The following is a 17,391-nucleotide window of genomic DNA, read 5'->3' as shown; positions in this document are numbered from 1 at the left end:
CCTCTATATATATATATATATATATATATATATATATATATAAATGGTATCCTACGCGACAAATTTCTGCGTGCCCGTGAGCGACATCGCCGATTCACCGCCACTGCCAGCGCCCCGCCCTCGCCGTGCCGTCCGATGTTGGTCCTTCTTCGATATATATATATATATATATATACATATAGAGAATTGTTAGCCTGCGCGTCGTTCCCTGCGCGACTCGTGAGCGACGCCGACGTGGAGAGATGCCAACGTGGCTGGGAACCGCCTCCGCGCGCTCGTGGCAACAAAACAAAATCCCGCCATCTCCCAAAATCGCGTTGCCCTAAATCCTCGTGTTGCTGCGTTCGGCCCGGACCCCTTCTCGCCCCGTCGATCCTCTCGCCATCGCGCCCGCCGTCACTGCCTTCGGCCCCCTCCTCTCGCCCGTTGCTCCGGCGTCGCTGCGTTCGGCCCGCCATCGCCCTGCTCGCCGTCGCTCTGCTCGCCGTCGCGTCCGTTGTCGACCCTCCATCGCCGAGCCCGCCATCGCTTCCGTCGCCGCCTTCTTCATCCCCGTGATCTCCGCCATCGTCGCGCAGTATAGGTGGGCAAGGCTTACGGCTGCCTTCTATCCCTTGATGACATGACTGTTTTGGTTAGGTTCCATATTACCTTGATGAATCGACAGGATGGGGCTTGGAGATTTCAGAGCTTAAGAAACAACTGGAAGATGCCCGATCCAAGGGCATCACAGTTAGGGCACTAATAGTGATAAATCCAGGCGATCCAAGGGCATCACAGCTAGGCAAATATTTTTTCCCCATCAACTCCTGCATAACAGAATCTTTATAAAATTTTGTTCTTCAATTACTGATTTGTTTAATGCTTCCATCATGATTTGTTATTTGATAGGTTTCTTCGAAAAACCTCGAGGGTGGAAAAGATTTAAGGATGGATGTGCTGGTGATGGAGAATCTTCTATTTGGAAGGAACATTAAAAGACTGTATAACCTTCTTGCGATCCTAAAGATCGCGCTACAATGCTGACTCGAGTGGAACTAACAAAGTACTGCTCAACCAAAATTTGATTGAGTCGACGCCAACCTCTCCAATTTTTGTGGGGAACAAACCCAAGAGGTTGCTAGAGAGAGCTGTTTGGAATGACACAGCATTTTTTTGGCAGTAAGCACAAGAATCTGTCTCTTTAGACTTGAGTATCAAAGTTCATTTGCTTAACTAGTCCTTGATATGAATTTTTGGTAAACAATTTGACTTCGACATTGCTTTCTAGCTTGATGAATATAGTGATATACGTCTAACAATCAACCGGTAATGGTATTTCAGTTTGTTGATGTTATGGATTACTCTTTGCTTGTCGGTGTTGACGAAGAAAACCATGAACTGGTTCTTGGCATCATCGACTTTATGAGGCAGTATACATGGGATAAGCATCTAGAGACTTGGGTTAAAGCTTCAGGAATACTAGGTGGCCTGAAGAATGTATCTCCAAGTGTAATCTCGCCGAAACAATACAAAAAACGCAGAGTGCCAGATCAATGGTCACCTCCTGTGGCTGCCCCTAACAATTCAAAGTCTGAGGCATGCGAAGAAAAATCACAGAGTGCAACGATGAAAGCCTAGTGCAGAGCTAAACAAATTTGCATAGCAGTGTTTTCTCTGTTGTTTTTTCTAGTGTAGGATTTTGATTGGATTTAACTTTTGCAAATTTTCTGTGCCTGAAACTTTGGCATGGCTTGTAGTTTGATTGAGCTCGAAAAACAGTGATACAGAGACAGATTTGTAAAAAAACCTATGTGATTTCATAAATATATACTTATAATTTGATCCTGAAAGTAGCAATTTGCATTGAGTTGCATTATTGTTGCACCTTGTTGATGATTGTAAAATGATCCACACATAGATGACTAACGGCCCTCGAGTAGTGGTATAGCTAAAAGTGCTTAGTGGTTTACTTAAATATTCATAGTTCGAATTTCAACTACAACACATTGTAGGACATTTTTCTCCAATAAGATGAAAAATCTAAAAGATTGATTGTTGGACATTGAATCGATAGTGCTTTTGCAGAACTTTTGTAAGAATGAATCAGTCACTTTAAAGATTAGCCGGATTAAAATTATACCTATTGAAAGGAAACTCTAAAAAACCCATTTAAGATGATATGAATGTATATTTAGATGTCTAATATATGTCTCAATTAGACAATATGAGAGGATTATATAACGGATCTCACTTGACAAGATAAGATTTAATTGTTGTTTGTATAAACTATTTTATATAATATCAATTCCATTTCAGAATTCAACGATACCACAGAACTAATTGTTGGATCCAGTATAATATCCACAAATCTCTCTCACAATCTTTCTTTTATTGCATTTTCTGAAACAAAAAAAAAACTTAAATAACATACTATTGCCATCCAATGAAGGGAATACATGAATGGACGATGAGTTTTATTTCAACAAGATGATGATAAAACTGAACAGTTCGTCGAAAATCAGAGCTTGAAGACGGCCGACTGTCGCAGTAGTGGCAATGGTCGCGGCTCAATCGCAGAACTCCTCCATGAAATGCACTCAGTCTGGAGATGATGTCTGGGATCTTATCTTCTTGTGGCAGGATTGTGCACCTTATATAATATGTTCCAGGGACCTTTTCGAGATGGATAAAAGAAAATATACGTCTCAGGCTACCAACACTCCAAAGAGAAACATAGCAAGTCTTGGAAATGTAAAATTGAACAGAATGGTTCACCTTCGGAGGGTTCATAACAAGACTAGCGAGAATCTGGCCAGAGATATTAGAGCAGAGATTTACAGATGCCACCTTGTAAATTTGTTCTCTCACCTCGGCATTGAAACCAGTTACCTCCATGTATCCTCCTCACTTTCCACATTCTCCATAGTAACCTGACGAAGAAACAGCAAATGGTAAAGAATGTTAGCTTGGAAGTTGAATAGAGATTTTTTATACGGAATGCCACGCACCTTTAGAAACTGACTGAAATGACACTAAAGGAAGGTGTGCATCATCGTACCCCATGGATCTAGCAATTTTCTTGAAAGAGTTGAATTTCTTGTCATCGACATATATGTTTTCTTGATACACCTGCAGCATTTTGGCACTCTGGATTAGTATTCAGAATCAATAAACCAGAGGAATTAATATCAATAAGCCTCCTTCCTCCTTTTCAGACATTTGTTCAACCTTTTGAAGCCAAAACACTAATCATAATACATGAGTAATTCAAAAGATATTAGGTACTCGCCACACCTCATCTGCTAGAAGAACTAATCCTTCGTTCTTGCAAAAGTCAACTATGTCCTTTTGATTTTCTTCTGCAAGAACCTGAAAAGTACCATAGATCCAGAAAATAACATAACATGCAAGAAAAATCTTCTCATGGTAGCTTAAAAGATGAGAGTATTAAGTCCTTTTAGTAGGTTTGTATAAATAACTCGGGAAAAGAAGACAAAGCATCTTAGTCAAGAATGTCATGACAACAAGTCATGTAGTCCTTTTATGGTGCAAAATAAAGATAATAAAGATAATTTTAGTCAAGAATCGTCAATCCCACAGTCTTTTAATGTTCCTTCCAAATAGAAGATTCTCCATCACCAGCACATCCATCCTTAAATCTTTTCCACCCTCGAGGTTTTTTGAAGAAACCTATCAAATAACAAATCATGATGGAAGCATTAAACAAATCAGTAATTGAAGAACAAAATTTTATAAAGATTCTGTTATGCAGGAGTTGATGGGGAAAAAATATTTGCCTAGCTGTGATGCCCTTGGATCGCCTGGATTTATCACTATTAGTGCCCTAACTGTGATGCCCTTGGATCGGGCATCTTCCAGTTGTTTCTTAAGCTCTGAAATCTCCAAGCCCCATCCTGTCGATTCATCAAGGTAATATGGAACCTAACCAAAACACGAGTCGCGCAGGGAACGACGCGCAGGCTTTTTATATATATATATATATATATATATATTTTTAACGTAATGATTCTTACTTATTTATTTAAATTATTATTATTTAAAGTTTAATATTTCCTTTTCCTATTCTTTCGCGGATGAAAATCCAAAAAGAGACGGCCGAGTTGGATTAGATTTTGATTTATCCACTCGGTAAAAGTTTTTTTTTTGGATTTTCTTGAATCTATCTACACACGTGTTACTAAATCGAATTATTGTGTCGGCCCAAAGGAAGACACATTAGCTAGGTTTAGTGCATTTTGTGTCGACGTATGATGTAATTGGCTAAACTTTTATGCCAGATATATGTTCAATTAACTTACAATTATAGAACAAATTTATTTTTATGCACAAAATATGTCGGCCCATGGAAGACATATTGCGTGGCAGATTAAGGTTGATGTAAGTTATGAATAAACAAATAACTCATATAAAGTATCGAATTATGCACATAATATGTCGGCCCAAAGGAAGGCTCATTATGTGGCAAATTAAAGTTTGAGTTATGTAAGTTATACTTGGTATCTCATAAAGAAATCATTTATATTTAATAAATAACATATAAAGTATTGAATTATGCGCATAATGGGTCGGCCCAAAGGAAGGCTCATTATGTGGCCAATTAAAAGTTTGAGTTATTTTAGAGAGTACCGCTAACAAATTGCATTTTAGTCCAAAGAGTAAAATGCAATGTTGTACTTGGTATCTCATAAAGAGCCCATTTATATGCTTTATTTGCATATTTTATTATTTATATATGTTCTTGGCATAAATTAAATCGTGAGCTTACATTATTTTCTTTTATTATTTCAGTGCAATCAATAACTGCTAATCTTAATAACATCCCCACTTTAACTGGTTCTAGAGGTCTAAATAAGAAACGAAAAAGGATCAATAATAAAGGAAAAGGAAATCAAACTGCAGATTTTGAACTTTTAAACTTTGTTAGTTCAGAAGTCAATTTAGCTATTGTACCTGCTGACACTTGGTGGATAGATACCGGTGCTACTACTCATATAAGTGTCACTATGCAAGGTTGTCTTAGGAGCCGTCTTCCACTTGATGGTGAAAGATACATCTATACGGGAAATGGAAGAAAGGCTAAAGTCGAGTCGATTGGTGTTTTTAGGCTTTGTTTGGGAACCAATATTTATTTGAATTTAGAAAATACATTTATTGTACCGTCTTTTCGACGGAATTTAATTTCAATTTCTTGTTTGGACAAATCAGGTTATTCTTGTTCATTCGGAAATGGAATTTTTAGTATTTTCTATAATTCAACATTGGTTGGCAATGGTTCCTTGGTTGATAAGCTTTATAGATTAAACACCATAACTCCTACAGTTGACAATGTAATTATGCATAGTATCGGTACAAAACGTAAATTGACTAATGAGAATTCATCCAGTTTGTGGCATAGGCGTTTAGGACATATATCCAAACAACGCCTAGAAAGGTTAATGTCACATGGAATTCTCGATTCTCTTGACATGACAGACTTTGGTGTCTGTATTGAGTGTGTTAAGGGAAAGACAACTAACAAAAGAAATAAGAAAGCGAGTCGTTGTAGTGATGTCTTGGAGCTAATACATACAGACATTTGTGGACCATTCCCTAAGGCATCTTGGAATGGACACACATATTTTATTAGCTTCATAGACGACTACTCTCGATTCGGCTATCTGTACCTCATTCATGAAAAGTCGCAATCTTTAGACATGTTCAAAATTTTCAAAGCCGAAGTTGAAAATCAACTAGGTAAGAAAATTAAAGCCGTCCGATCCGATCGTGGAGGTGAATATTACGGTCGATATGATGGATCAGGTGAACAATGTCCAGGACCTTTTGCGAATTACCTTGCAGAGTGTGGGATTGTGCCTCAATATACCATGCCTGGTACTCCCAGTCAGAATGGTGTAGCGGAGCGACGCAATCGTACCCTAAAAGATATGGTAAGAAGTATGATGGCTTTCACTTCTTTACCTGAATCTTTGTGGGGTGAGGCACTCAAGACTGCAGTTTACCTACTTAACAGAGTACCAAGTAAGGCAGTAAACAAAACCCCATACGAGATGTGGACGAGAAAGCCTAGTATTAGGCATTTACACGTCTGGGGTTGTCCAGCTGAGGCTAGGCCTTACAAGCCTAATGAAAAGAAACTGGACTCAAGAACTGTGAGCTGCAATTTTGTGGGTTACTCTGAAAAGTCTAGAGGGTATAAATTTTATGATCCCTCTAAAAGATCCTTCTTCGAAACGGGAAACGCCAAATTCATTGAGGACAGTGGGAGTGATAAAGTTAGGGAAATAATTTTTGAGGAAAGCATAAGCAATCCTCCTATGGTCACTACTAGTGCAATAAGTAGTGGTATGATTACCATACCGCACATTATAGATATTGTACATCCAGAGAGAGTAGTGAATCAAGATATTCCCTTAACATCTCCAATGCAGTAACATCTCCAATGCAGTTGGAAGATCACTCCACTCAAATTGAGGTATTACCGCATATTGCTGAGCAAATACCTCAACCACCTCAAGAACAAGTGCCTTTAAGGCGATCCACAAGGGAACGGAGATCCACGATGTCTCGTGATTATGTTTATCTCCAAGAGCATGAGTTTGACATTGGGTTGGAAAGTGATCCTGTATCTTTCCAAGAAGTCAAACAATGTTCTAATCCTGAAAGGTGGATTAACGCCATGCAAGAAGAGTTGAAGTCTATGGCAGACAATGACGTTTGGGAACTTGTCGAATTGCCCAAAGGTACGAAACCCGTTGGTTGTAAGTGGATATTTAAAACCAAGCGGGATTCAAAGGGCAATGTCGAAAAGTATAAGGCTCGTCTTGTTGCCAAGGGATTCACTCAAAAGGAAAATATTGATTACAAGGAGACTTTCTCACCTGTGTCAACGAAAGACTCCCTTAGGGTAATCATGGCACTTGTTGCTCATTTTGATTTGGAACTACATCAGATGGACGTAAAAACTGCATTTCTCAATGGAGATATTGACGAGTCAATATATATGGTGCAGCCGGAGAACTTTGAATCTGAAGATTCAAAGCACCTAGTATGCAGATTAAAGAAGTCTATCTATGGTCTAAAACAGGCGTCCCGTCAATGGTACCGAAAATTTGATCAAGTGGTAATCTCATTTGGTTTTAGAGAAAACCCTGTTGATCAGTGCATATATGTCAAGTTCAGTGGGAGCAAGTTTGTTATACTTGTTCTGTATGTGGATGATATATTGCTTGCAAGCAATAATAAGGGGCTGCTGCATGAAACCAAGTCATTTCTATCCAGTAATTTTGAAATGAAAGATCTTGGTGAAGCATCATTTGTCTTAGGCATACAGATTTATCGTGATCGTTCAAGAGGCATTCTTGGACTTTCACAGAAAGCCTATATTGAAAAGGTGCTTATGAGGTATGGCATGCAAAACTGCGCACCTGGTGACACACCAGTGTCTAGAGGTGACAGATTCAGTCTGCAGCAATGTCCACGACTTGAACTTGAAAGAAAAGAGATGGACCAACTCCCTTATGCATCGGCTGTGGGAAGTCTTATGTATGCACAAGTATGTACACGACCAGATATAGCATTCATAGTGGGGATGTTAGGCAGATATGTAAGTAATCCAGGACCATCACATTGGAAAGCAATAAAGAGAGTGATGCGATACTTACAAAGAACCAAAAGACATATGCTCACGTATCGGAGGTCAGATCATCTTGAGGTGATTGGATATTCAGACTCCGATTTTGCTGGATGCTTAGATAGCAGGAGGTCTACTTCAGGCTATATTTTCATGCTCGCTGGAGGGGCTATATCTTGGAAGAGCGTCAAGCAGACGCTAGTAGCCACTTCTACTATGGAGGCAGAGTTGATAGCATGCTACGAAGCATCCAATCATGGAATTTGGCTGCGGAATTTCATCACAGCACTACGTATTGTTGATGGTATTGAAAGACCATTAAAGATTAACTGTGATAATAAAGCCGCAGAACTTTATGCCAAGAACAACCGCAGTTCGTCGAAGTCCAAGCACATCGACATCAAGTTTTTAGCGGTTAAAGAAAGAGTTCAGAGTCGTCAGGTGATGATAGAGCACATCAGTACAGATTCTATGTTGGCAGATCCACTCACCAAAGGCTTGGTGCCTAAGGTGTTTCATGCGCATGTTGTGGATATGGGAGTTCTTCTTATGGAAGAAGAATTTATCTAGTAGAATCTATTGTACATTTTATTGCTCTATAAAGACAAACATTTTGTTTTGATTATTGTACGTACTTAAAGTTCAAAACATTAATGGGTAATTAAATGTTTGTTTGACACTCTGAAATAAAGTATCATGATTTACTACTGCAGTTTAGCATTTGGTGTTTGTAAATATGATACTGATTCCTTTTGGAATCATAAAGTTTGGATCATGATTTGCTATTGCAGTTTAGCATAAAGTATTTGCAAATATGATCAGACCCTTTTGGGTCATTAGGACCAATTGAAAATTGACATGTACAGATCACATTTCATGTAATTTTCATACTACATATCCACATCTTGATCTATGTCATTAACAACATTGGTATTGTGATTATTGTTAGGGCTAGTTACAGGCATATATAGTAGCTATGACATCTTTAGTCCTATACCAATGAAGTTAATGGACCAGATTGTTTTAAGGGGTATTTAGTACCCATAAAGTTTGATATCAACTAAAGTTATAATCGTATATTAAATACAAATCACATATAGCCCAAGTGGGAGATTGTTGGATTTAATTTCTTAATTATGGGCTTAATTGTAATTTGTATATGCGGATACGAACCGAACCCATTTAAGTGATCTAATTAAGGTTTATCGGGTTTCGGATTATTGATGTGGATTAAAATATGTAGAACCCGTTAGTCCGTTCCGATATTATTATGGATTAAATTTATTATTATTTTATTAATCCATTTTGGTATTATCGGATAGGGATTAAATATAGAAAATAAGTTAATCTGTTCCGTTATTATCTATGGGCTGATAACGGTTCAGATCTCTATATAAGGGTTTGGTCCCCGAGGGTTTAGGGTATCATGTGACATCGCCTTCGTTCCCCATTGACGAAGGTTTTACGGCCGTCACCCTAAATCCCTTGGAAGACCTCCCTCTAGCTTCCGCTTTGTTTTTCTTCCACAGGGATCAAGCACAAGGAGTTGCAGGACAAGGACATGGCCCTACAAACAGGTTCCTTGTCGTTATTTTATATTTTACATATTAAACCATGTTATTCGTAGAAACTAGATCATTAAATTTGTATTTCCTATTTGAAGTTCTAATTTAGTTTATAGAACTCATGCGGTTTAGGATTTACAAATTCCATCATTAGGACTGATAGTGTGGGATCGTTGGAGGGTAGATTCTATCTTTTGTAGAAGAGTACCAACCTATACATAGATCACCAGTGAGCATTTGAGTTTACTGAACTTGAGCGCTTTAAGATTAGTGCAAAGATTTATAGCACTAGATGCTCCATGAATGCCTCTGAATTAATTGTTAACTAATTACCAACGTCTTAAACCACGAACAGAACTCTGCGTACGAGCTTCGCCAAGAAGAGACGTGTAATATCATCGGATCTCGCTCACGATTACGGAGCCTTCCAATTAAATTACTCCACGGCACGCAGCAGCTACAACAGAACGGAACAGAGCAGAGCTATAAATAGTCGAAGCCCATCGCTTAATCTCTCTCACAAAGCTTCAATTAGTTGATCAATTAACTGCGTTGCGAATGGGTAGAATTCCGGCGGCCGCCTTCACCGTGAAGCAATGCCTCCTCGTCTTGGCGGCCGTGTTCGCTGTGATATCAAGCGCCGCTTGGGGGGACAAGCAAAGTGATCCGGAGAGCACGTCCATGGCGGAGAGGTACGACCAGTGGATGGTGCAGCACGGGCGCGTCTACAGTGACGACGCGGAGAAGCAGCGCCGCTTCGACATCTTCAAGTCCAACGTCGAGCTCATCGACTCGTTCAACGCTGCCGGGAAGCACAAGTACTCGCTGGGCGTCAACCAGTTCGCCGACATGACCACCGAGGAGTTCAAAGCTTCCCACACCGGCTTCAAGAATACGGTCACGAGACCGATCGGGAAGGGAGGATTCAGGTACGAGAACGTGTCCGCAACGCCGGCGAGCGTCGACTGGAGGGCCGAAGGAGCAGTCACTCCCGTCAAAGATCAAGAGATGTGTGGTATGAATATATATATATATATATGTGCATAATTTGGAGGAACAATTTAGTTAATTATTATTGCTCAAACTGAATCTGAGTCTGCACGGCACGAACAAAACAGAAAGTGGCTGGGCGTTCTCCGCAGTGGCGGCGATGGAGGGCATCACCCAGCTCACCTCCGGCCAGTTGATCTCCCTCTCCGAGCAGGAGCTGGTGGACTGCGACGTCAATGGCGAGGACTACGGCTGCAACGGCGGCGTCATGGACAACGCATTCGTGTTCATCATCAACAACGGCGGCCTCGCCACCGACGTCAACTACCCTTACAAGGGCATCGACTGGACCTGCAGCGAGGAAAAATCCTCCCCCTCTGCCGCCACCATCAGTGGGTTCGAGGATGTGCCGGTCGACGACGAGGCGGCACTCCGCAAGGCCGTGGCCCACCAGCCGGTGTCGGTGGCGATAGACGTCAGCGGGTCAGAGTTCCGGTTCTACGAGGGCGGCATCTTCACCAGGGACTGCGGCACTGATGTTGACCACGGCGTCACGGCGGTGGGTTACGGCGAGGCGAGCGACGGCAGCAAGTACTGGCTGGTGAAGAACTCTTGGGGGGCCGGTTGGGGGGAGCAGGGCTACATAAGGATGGAAAGGGACGTGGACGCCAAGGAAGGGCTGTGTGGCATCGCCATGAGAGCTTCCTACCCAACAGCTTGAAGTCATGCAAAGACGGCCGTTGTCAATTAGTATGTGTATGTATGGCTACAGCACGGTGCCCAGAGAGACATGTGTGCATAGTCTTTCTTCAGTGTGCCAGTATGGTGCATATAATAATATTAATAATTATAATAAATTAATAATATATAAAATAAATAAATATAATTTATTTATAATTTTTTAAAATTTTAAAAATATATATATTAATAAAATAATTTATTAAAATAATTATTTTAATAAAATAATTCATTAAATTAATAAATATAATTAATAATATATAAAATAAATAAATAAAATTTATTTATAATTATTTAAACTTTAAAATAAATTTATATATATATATATATAATAAAATAATTTATTAAAATAATTATTTTAATAAAATACTTCATTAAATTAATATAATTTATATTAATTAAAATTTATTAAATTAATTCATTCAATTTTAATTAGATTTCATTATATATTTTAATTAACTTAATTTTAAAATTGAAAGATAATCATGAAAAAAAATCATTAACTTTCAAAATCATTTATTGGCATTTTAATGATGCGACCGTAATACTGCATTACTTAAGAATTATTTATAACCTGAATCAAACAATCAGAGTCCATTTGATTCAAGTTATCATACATAACTTTAATTATGTGATATGGAGTATCAAATATAATCTAATATTATTTGATTCAACTTATTTATTTAGAGAGAATAAAATATAATCAATTTAATATTTTTTTATATTATCTTCGATTTAATTTATTTTTAAAATAAAATAAAATAAATTATTAATATTAATATTAATAATATTAATGATGATAATAAATTAATAATATATATATAAATAAATATAATTTATTTATAATTTTTTAAAATTTAATATAAATTTATATATTTTTAATAAAATAATTCATTAAAAATAATTATTTTAATAAAATAATTCATTTAATTAATAAATATAATTCCTTAATTTTATTTTAATAAAATAATTTATTAAATTAATAAATATAATTTATTAATTTTATTTGTTAAAATTTAAAATAAATTTATAAATATTTTAATAAAATAATTATTTTAATAAAATAATATATTAAATTAATAAATATAATTCATTAATTTTATTTTTTATTTAAAATAAATTTTTATATATTTTAATAAAATAATTCACTAAATTAATAAATATAATTTTTAATTTTTTAAATTTAAAATAAATTATCTCTTTTTAATTTATAAGTTGAGACAATACTTTCTTTCATCGTGGTCAACTGCAGTTTCTTGATTTACCTTCTCACATATGGTCGTGGAACTGATCGTGTGGAGCTGCTGGATGGCGGATTCTATCTATCTTTTTGCAAAAGAGTATAAACTTATAGATAGATCTCTGTCTGGGTTCTGGGACTAGTCTATACTACAATTTTGTCGTTCTATTGTGGTATTTCTCATGTTGAATCATGTACCTGTTGTAGGGAAAAACTTCGGTTGGGATTGCTCCCGTCGAAGGAACGATCACCGAGGGAAAAACCAAGGGAAAGATCCTTATGTTCCACAAACCAAATCCGATTTGGTGTTCTTCCTCTTCTCCGGCGCAACACCTCTGGAACGAATCCACAGCGTTGCTTGTTCGCTCCTTTGATCTCTCCGGCTTCTAGACTTGGACGGAACCACAACCTGATCGCAGGGCTTTCCTCTCCCTTTAATAGGAAGAGGAAGCGACCTCCGTGGACAAGCGTGGAGTGGAGGTGGGTGGTTACGAAACTGCCAACATCTCTCACTCGTCCAAGTAAAGCCACAAAAGCAAATGGTCACAAAGACTATTAAGAGGTCTCTAGTCATATAGACTAAATCTAATCGGAATGCACAGTCACATAGATTGTAAGAACAACCAATTCATACATTGGAAAATGGTTCGTGCGACAGTAAGCACATTGAGCATTCGTTGCGCCAATCGGCGACGAAATTTGCAACGAAACGACACTCCATATACAACCATCAATCTCAAATATTAACAATATCTAAACAAGTCATAAATCCAAATACAAAACTAAACTCCAAACAGCTACATCAAGTCATATAAATCCTAATACATCATCAGATAATAAAAGGGTGAAGAGAGGTAACAACAAATAGAAGAAAATCCATCATCGTGCTCCGGAGACTCTACTTCCTTCTCCGTCACTATCTGTTGTTCTCCTGTATACGAAAAATAAAAAAGAGAAAGTATCATTTTTAAAATTATAACTAAAATATATAAGTTAATTATGTCAAAAATTACCTCTTCTTCTGACTTCTCTTCAAAAAAACTGTAAAAAAAATAAACACGGTTAGAAAAATTAGATAAATTAGTAACTTGCAGATGTAATACAATGATAAATAAAATAATAATTATAAAAATTTCATACACAAAAAATCAGCTAAGAACCACCACCATCATCGTCGTCGTCGTCATCGTCATCATCACCCGGAGGGAACGACAACTGAAGATGTCGGAAGAGCACGTCTTGTTGTCTGCGCAATCTATTAATTTCTCGATCTCTTTGTCTCATTTGCTCTTCTCGTTGTCTCATTTCATTATCTCGTTGCCTCATGTCTTCATCTCGTTGCATAAGTAACCCTTTCAACTGGGTTACCTCCTCAGTCAAACTGTGGATCTGAGATGTCACGGCTGGGGAAGTGATAGAAGATGAACCAGCAGCTCTATAGGTTCTCCCCAAAGAACCCATACCCAATATCCTTCTACCACCTTTGTCTCCCCCAGTGGCCTCCAGCCATAGACTCAAATCATTACCCACTGAGGGCTCAGATCCATCACCTTCAGAGCTAGCAGTTGAAACTCGTGCTAGCTCGAGCTCATCATATTTATCCTGTATTATCAAAATATTTATTAATATATTAAAATATTTGATAAATTAAATATAATAAAATTTAGATAAATATTTAAACCTTAATAGCTTTTGCTCTGTCCCCACTCCAGGTCTTGTCTTTCTTTTGAAAAGTGCGAGTAAAAGTATCAATAAAGTCAGGATCTCGCCCCATTTCCTTTACCTAAAAAAACATTGTTAGAAATAATTAATAATAATATGAAATAAAATAAAAATAAAATAGGTGGAAGAATTTACCAATCTACGTGTATGCTCATCAATATTGATTGAGCCGCCCGCGTACGTCGCAGATAAGGCACCAGAATTACAAGCTTGATTTTGTTTATTTTGGTTGCTCCTCTTGCGACTGTCTTCGGATTCCCAATATTGAGAAATCCGCACCCAATTTTCATCCGTGATGAATGGGGGTTTTTTCCCTCTTGTTTTGGCGTGATTGAGGGTATTCCGAATATGATCACCGCATTTTTTCTTAAAAATGCGTCGAATTTCAACTTCATCACTCGGATCCCAAGTAAAAGAGCGCTGAAATGAAAACAAATTATTTAATAAAACTAGAGGATATATAATAAATTGAATGAAAATATATATAGGTTACCTTAAATTCAGTCCACCACAACTGTCTGGTGGAATCTGGAGTGCTCGTATAACTCATGGAATCCCCTCGCCATAAGTTATTCACGATTCGATTAATCACGTGAATAACATTGACAGGATCAGTAAAACTAAAATATATAATATCAGATAAATGATGTTAAATAATTATAAAACAATATATTTATTGACAAAATTTTAAAGGTAAAATACTTACGAATCGCCGACAGGGGATATGAACGGTCGTGTATCTGCACACGACTGCACAGTCGAAGGACCTTCCCCAGCTCCTGGGTGATGGGAAGGTCCTGTAGAGGGGTATGCACCTGGTGGAGAGGGGGCTCCACCAGAAGGAGAGGCGCCTCGGAGTGCATCTGGGGGAGAAGGGGCTGCACCTGAAGGAGTGGCAGCTACACCTGAAGGAGAGGCATCTCCACCTGAAGGAGTGGGGGCTGTGGGTGCATGCCCGCTGGAACTCCGTCGACCGCGTCGCCACTGAAAATAACATATTAAAAGAAATCAAACACAATATTTATTTACTGAAAGAATAATAAATAATAAAAAGGTTCTTCAAATGGTCATTATAGAATGGCCTTTCACCATGGAAAAGAGAAGGAACCCTGGATAGTTAAAAATCACTATTCTACTAAAATGGTCAAATTTTACAAAACAAAAGATCCAGCTTCTAAATTTTGAAATACAAATGACTCATTAACCCTCCGAATGTAGTTGGGCTCATGAATCCAAAGTACTATAATTTATGTAAAGGTAATAAATCTAGAATGTATCTCATGTTTAGAGTTTCATATATATAGGTTATGGTGCAATGTTTTCTCTTATAATCACAAAACATTTGTTTACAAATTCCATATTGTACTGGAAACTGTAAAGTATAATCAATTTAAATCCTAATTAAGCATTCCACATTTTCCTAAAACAAAGTTTAGTAGTTAATTTCATGAAATATAAAATAATAATTGGATGTGTATGTGTGTGTGTACATACAAGCAAAATATGACATCAATACTTTCCTATCAATTTCTTACTAAAGCTTGCCTGTTTATAGAATAGTAAAATTTACCTATGATAGGAAGCAGGATATTAACAATCAAAATAAATTGATTAAGCAGTAAAAGAAACGAAATTAACATGCCAAGCAAAAATTTTTTGTAAATAGCATTTTAACGGTTTGTTAAGAGGCTAACATAATTTCACAAGTGTTCCAAAAAGGAAATCATACCTTGCTATACACCATCAACACGCACGGTAAAACCAATTTTCCTCAAGGACAAAAAGGTTACATTCCAGCTGACAACATGCTTTGTTACAAGCTAAACCAGTTGCTACCAGAATTTCACCAAGCCAACTCAGGCTGCAGGAAGCAATCGGCAAAAGAGACACAGAAGCAGCCCAAGCAATACTTAATCTCAAACAATCTGACAAATATGGTTGAATGTGGATTGAATTAGCAAGGATCTACAAGGGGTCAACAATTTAATCTACACGCATAAATCAGAAAGTGTCGCTACCCTGGCCAAAGAAATTAGTCGAGGAACTACAATTGAGTATTTGCAACAAAATTTATAAGAATAACCAAGGAAGGCGACGGTAGCAAAGGAGACGGCGGCAGCAAATATAAAATAAAATAAACTTTCTCGGTTTCTTATATCTTTAAAGAAAAAAATGCAAGGAGACTGAGGATACAGGAATCGCATAAGAGGCAGTAAGGGAGGCGGCGGCAGGAGGAGCGCGGTTGGCAGCAAGGAACGATGACGGTGAAGCGCGGGAGCAGCGAGGGAGGCGGCGGCAGCAAGGAGGCGGCGGCAGCAAGGAACCGACGGCGGCAGCGGGAGGAGAGGGAGGCGGCTATGCTTGAGCAAGGGAGGCGGCGGGGCAGCAAGGGAGGTGGCGACAGGGCTTCGGCAGCAAAAATCGCGAAGTAAGGAGAAAAGGGGATCGGGGGAATGGTTAAGTTAGGGTATTTGGCGACGAAAACCAGTTCGTCGCCAAATTCGTCGCAAATTTGGCGACGAATTAAACGTTTCGTCGCCAATTGGCGACGAATTAAATTTTTCGTCGCCAAATTGGCGACGAAATAATCTTTTCGTCGCCAATTGAAAATTTTTGGGGGAAATTTTCTCCCGGGTAAAAATTTCGAGAAAATTTTTTGCAACGAAAATTTTTCGTCGCAGATTTCTTAGGCCCATTTCGATCAACCGATCGATTACGGTGGCTTCTGTGAAATCGAGCATCGGTCGATCGAGATTTGCAACGAAAATGATTTTCGTCGCAGATCTGCGACGAAAATCATTTTCGTTGCCAATTGGCGACGAATTTGGCAACGAATTTATTTTCGTCGCCAATTACGATCGACTCTATTTAAGATCGATTAAAGATTTGCAACGAAAATAATTTTCGTCGCAGATTTGCGACGAACTGGTTTTCGTCAGATTTGCGACGAACTGGTTCGCCGCAGATCTGCGACGAAAATTATTTTCGTTGCCAATTGGCGACGAATTTGGCAACGAATTTATTTTCGTTGCCACTTGGCGACGAATTTGGCAACGAATTTATTTTCGTCGCTATCTTCACTATCATCCACTTCATATATATTCAACCCACAAACGCAATTTATGACAAATCTTGATTATTATCTCCTTTACCATTAGAGTATATATCGTTCAGTATACAACCAGTTAGAAACTTAATTTATTAATTATTTACGAAAAATGATTAAGAAAAGATAACACAATTCATCTGGTGTCCATTTCTTAACTATCTTGTCAAATGAAAGAAGGAGCTGAAATGCGAAATTTGTTAATGTTATTCAATTTTTTAAAAATATTTTAATTTATTTGACAACATTGTTATGATGTCTTTATAATGGGATAGTTACAAAATATAAGAGAATTCATTTTGACCACAAAAAATGGCGGGTAATTTTTAGTCAAATTAGCAACGAATATAATTTTCGTTGCTAAAGTCGTTGCTAATCTGCAACGAACTAAATTTCG

The 17,391-nt window shown here is 37.9% G+C and overlaps 2 protein-coding genes, 1 long non-coding RNA gene and 1 pseudogene across 3 annotated transcripts; 2 read left to right on the top strand and 2 right to left on the bottom strand.

Annotated features, from left to right (window-relative positions):
- The first annotated feature begins 361 nt into the window (after positions 1-361).
- LOC141846412 (uncharacterized) lies at positions 362-1,120 on the top strand. Its single transcript, XR_012603338.1, has 3 exons — positions 362-583; positions 668-784; positions 892-1,120. It is a non-coding gene; the product is annotated as an uncharacterized LOC141846412 (long non-coding RNA).
- A 1,237-nt stretch (positions 1,121-2,357) lies between these two features.
- On the bottom strand, positions 2,358-6,045 carry LOC141826450 (alanine aminotransferase 2-like; annotated as a pseudogene).
- Positions 6,046-9,756: 3,711 nt separating this feature from the next.
- Positions 9,757-10,909, top strand: LOC141838582 (senescence-specific cysteine protease SAG39-like). Its single transcript, XM_074726099.1, has 2 exons — positions 9,757-10,213; positions 10,317-10,909. The coding sequence occupies exons 1-2, from the start codon at positions 9,757-9,759 to the stop codon at positions 10,907-10,909; spliced, it is 1,050 nt and encodes a 349-aa protein (XP_074582200.1).
- Positions 10,910-12,894: 1,985 nt separating this feature from the next.
- Positions 12,895-15,632, bottom strand: LOC141826436 (uncharacterized). The gene is made up of 7 exons (XM_074713679.1): positions 15,618-15,632; positions 14,595-14,872; positions 14,382-14,508; positions 14,024-14,308; positions 13,848-13,949; positions 13,180-13,768; positions 12,895-13,097 (listed from the first exon to the last, which is right to left on the bottom strand). The coding sequence occupies exons 1-6, from the start codon at positions 15,630-15,632 to the stop codon at positions 13,319-13,321; spliced, it is 1,257 nt and encodes a 418-aa protein (XP_074569780.1). The 3' UTR covers positions 12,895-13,097; positions 13,180-13,318.
- Between the last annotated feature and the right edge of the window lie 1,759 nt (positions 15,633-17,391).

This window comes from Curcuma longa, chromosome 1 (assembly GCF_044706935.1).
Source record: "Curcuma longa cultivar G26 ecotype Majalengka, Jawa Barat chromosome 1, ITB_CL_G26_1.1, whole genome shotgun sequence".
NCBI lineage: Eukaryota > Viridiplantae > Streptophyta > Magnoliopsida > Zingiberales > Zingiberaceae > Curcuma > Curcuma longa.
This window is presented reverse-complemented; position numbering and strand designations above follow the sequence as displayed.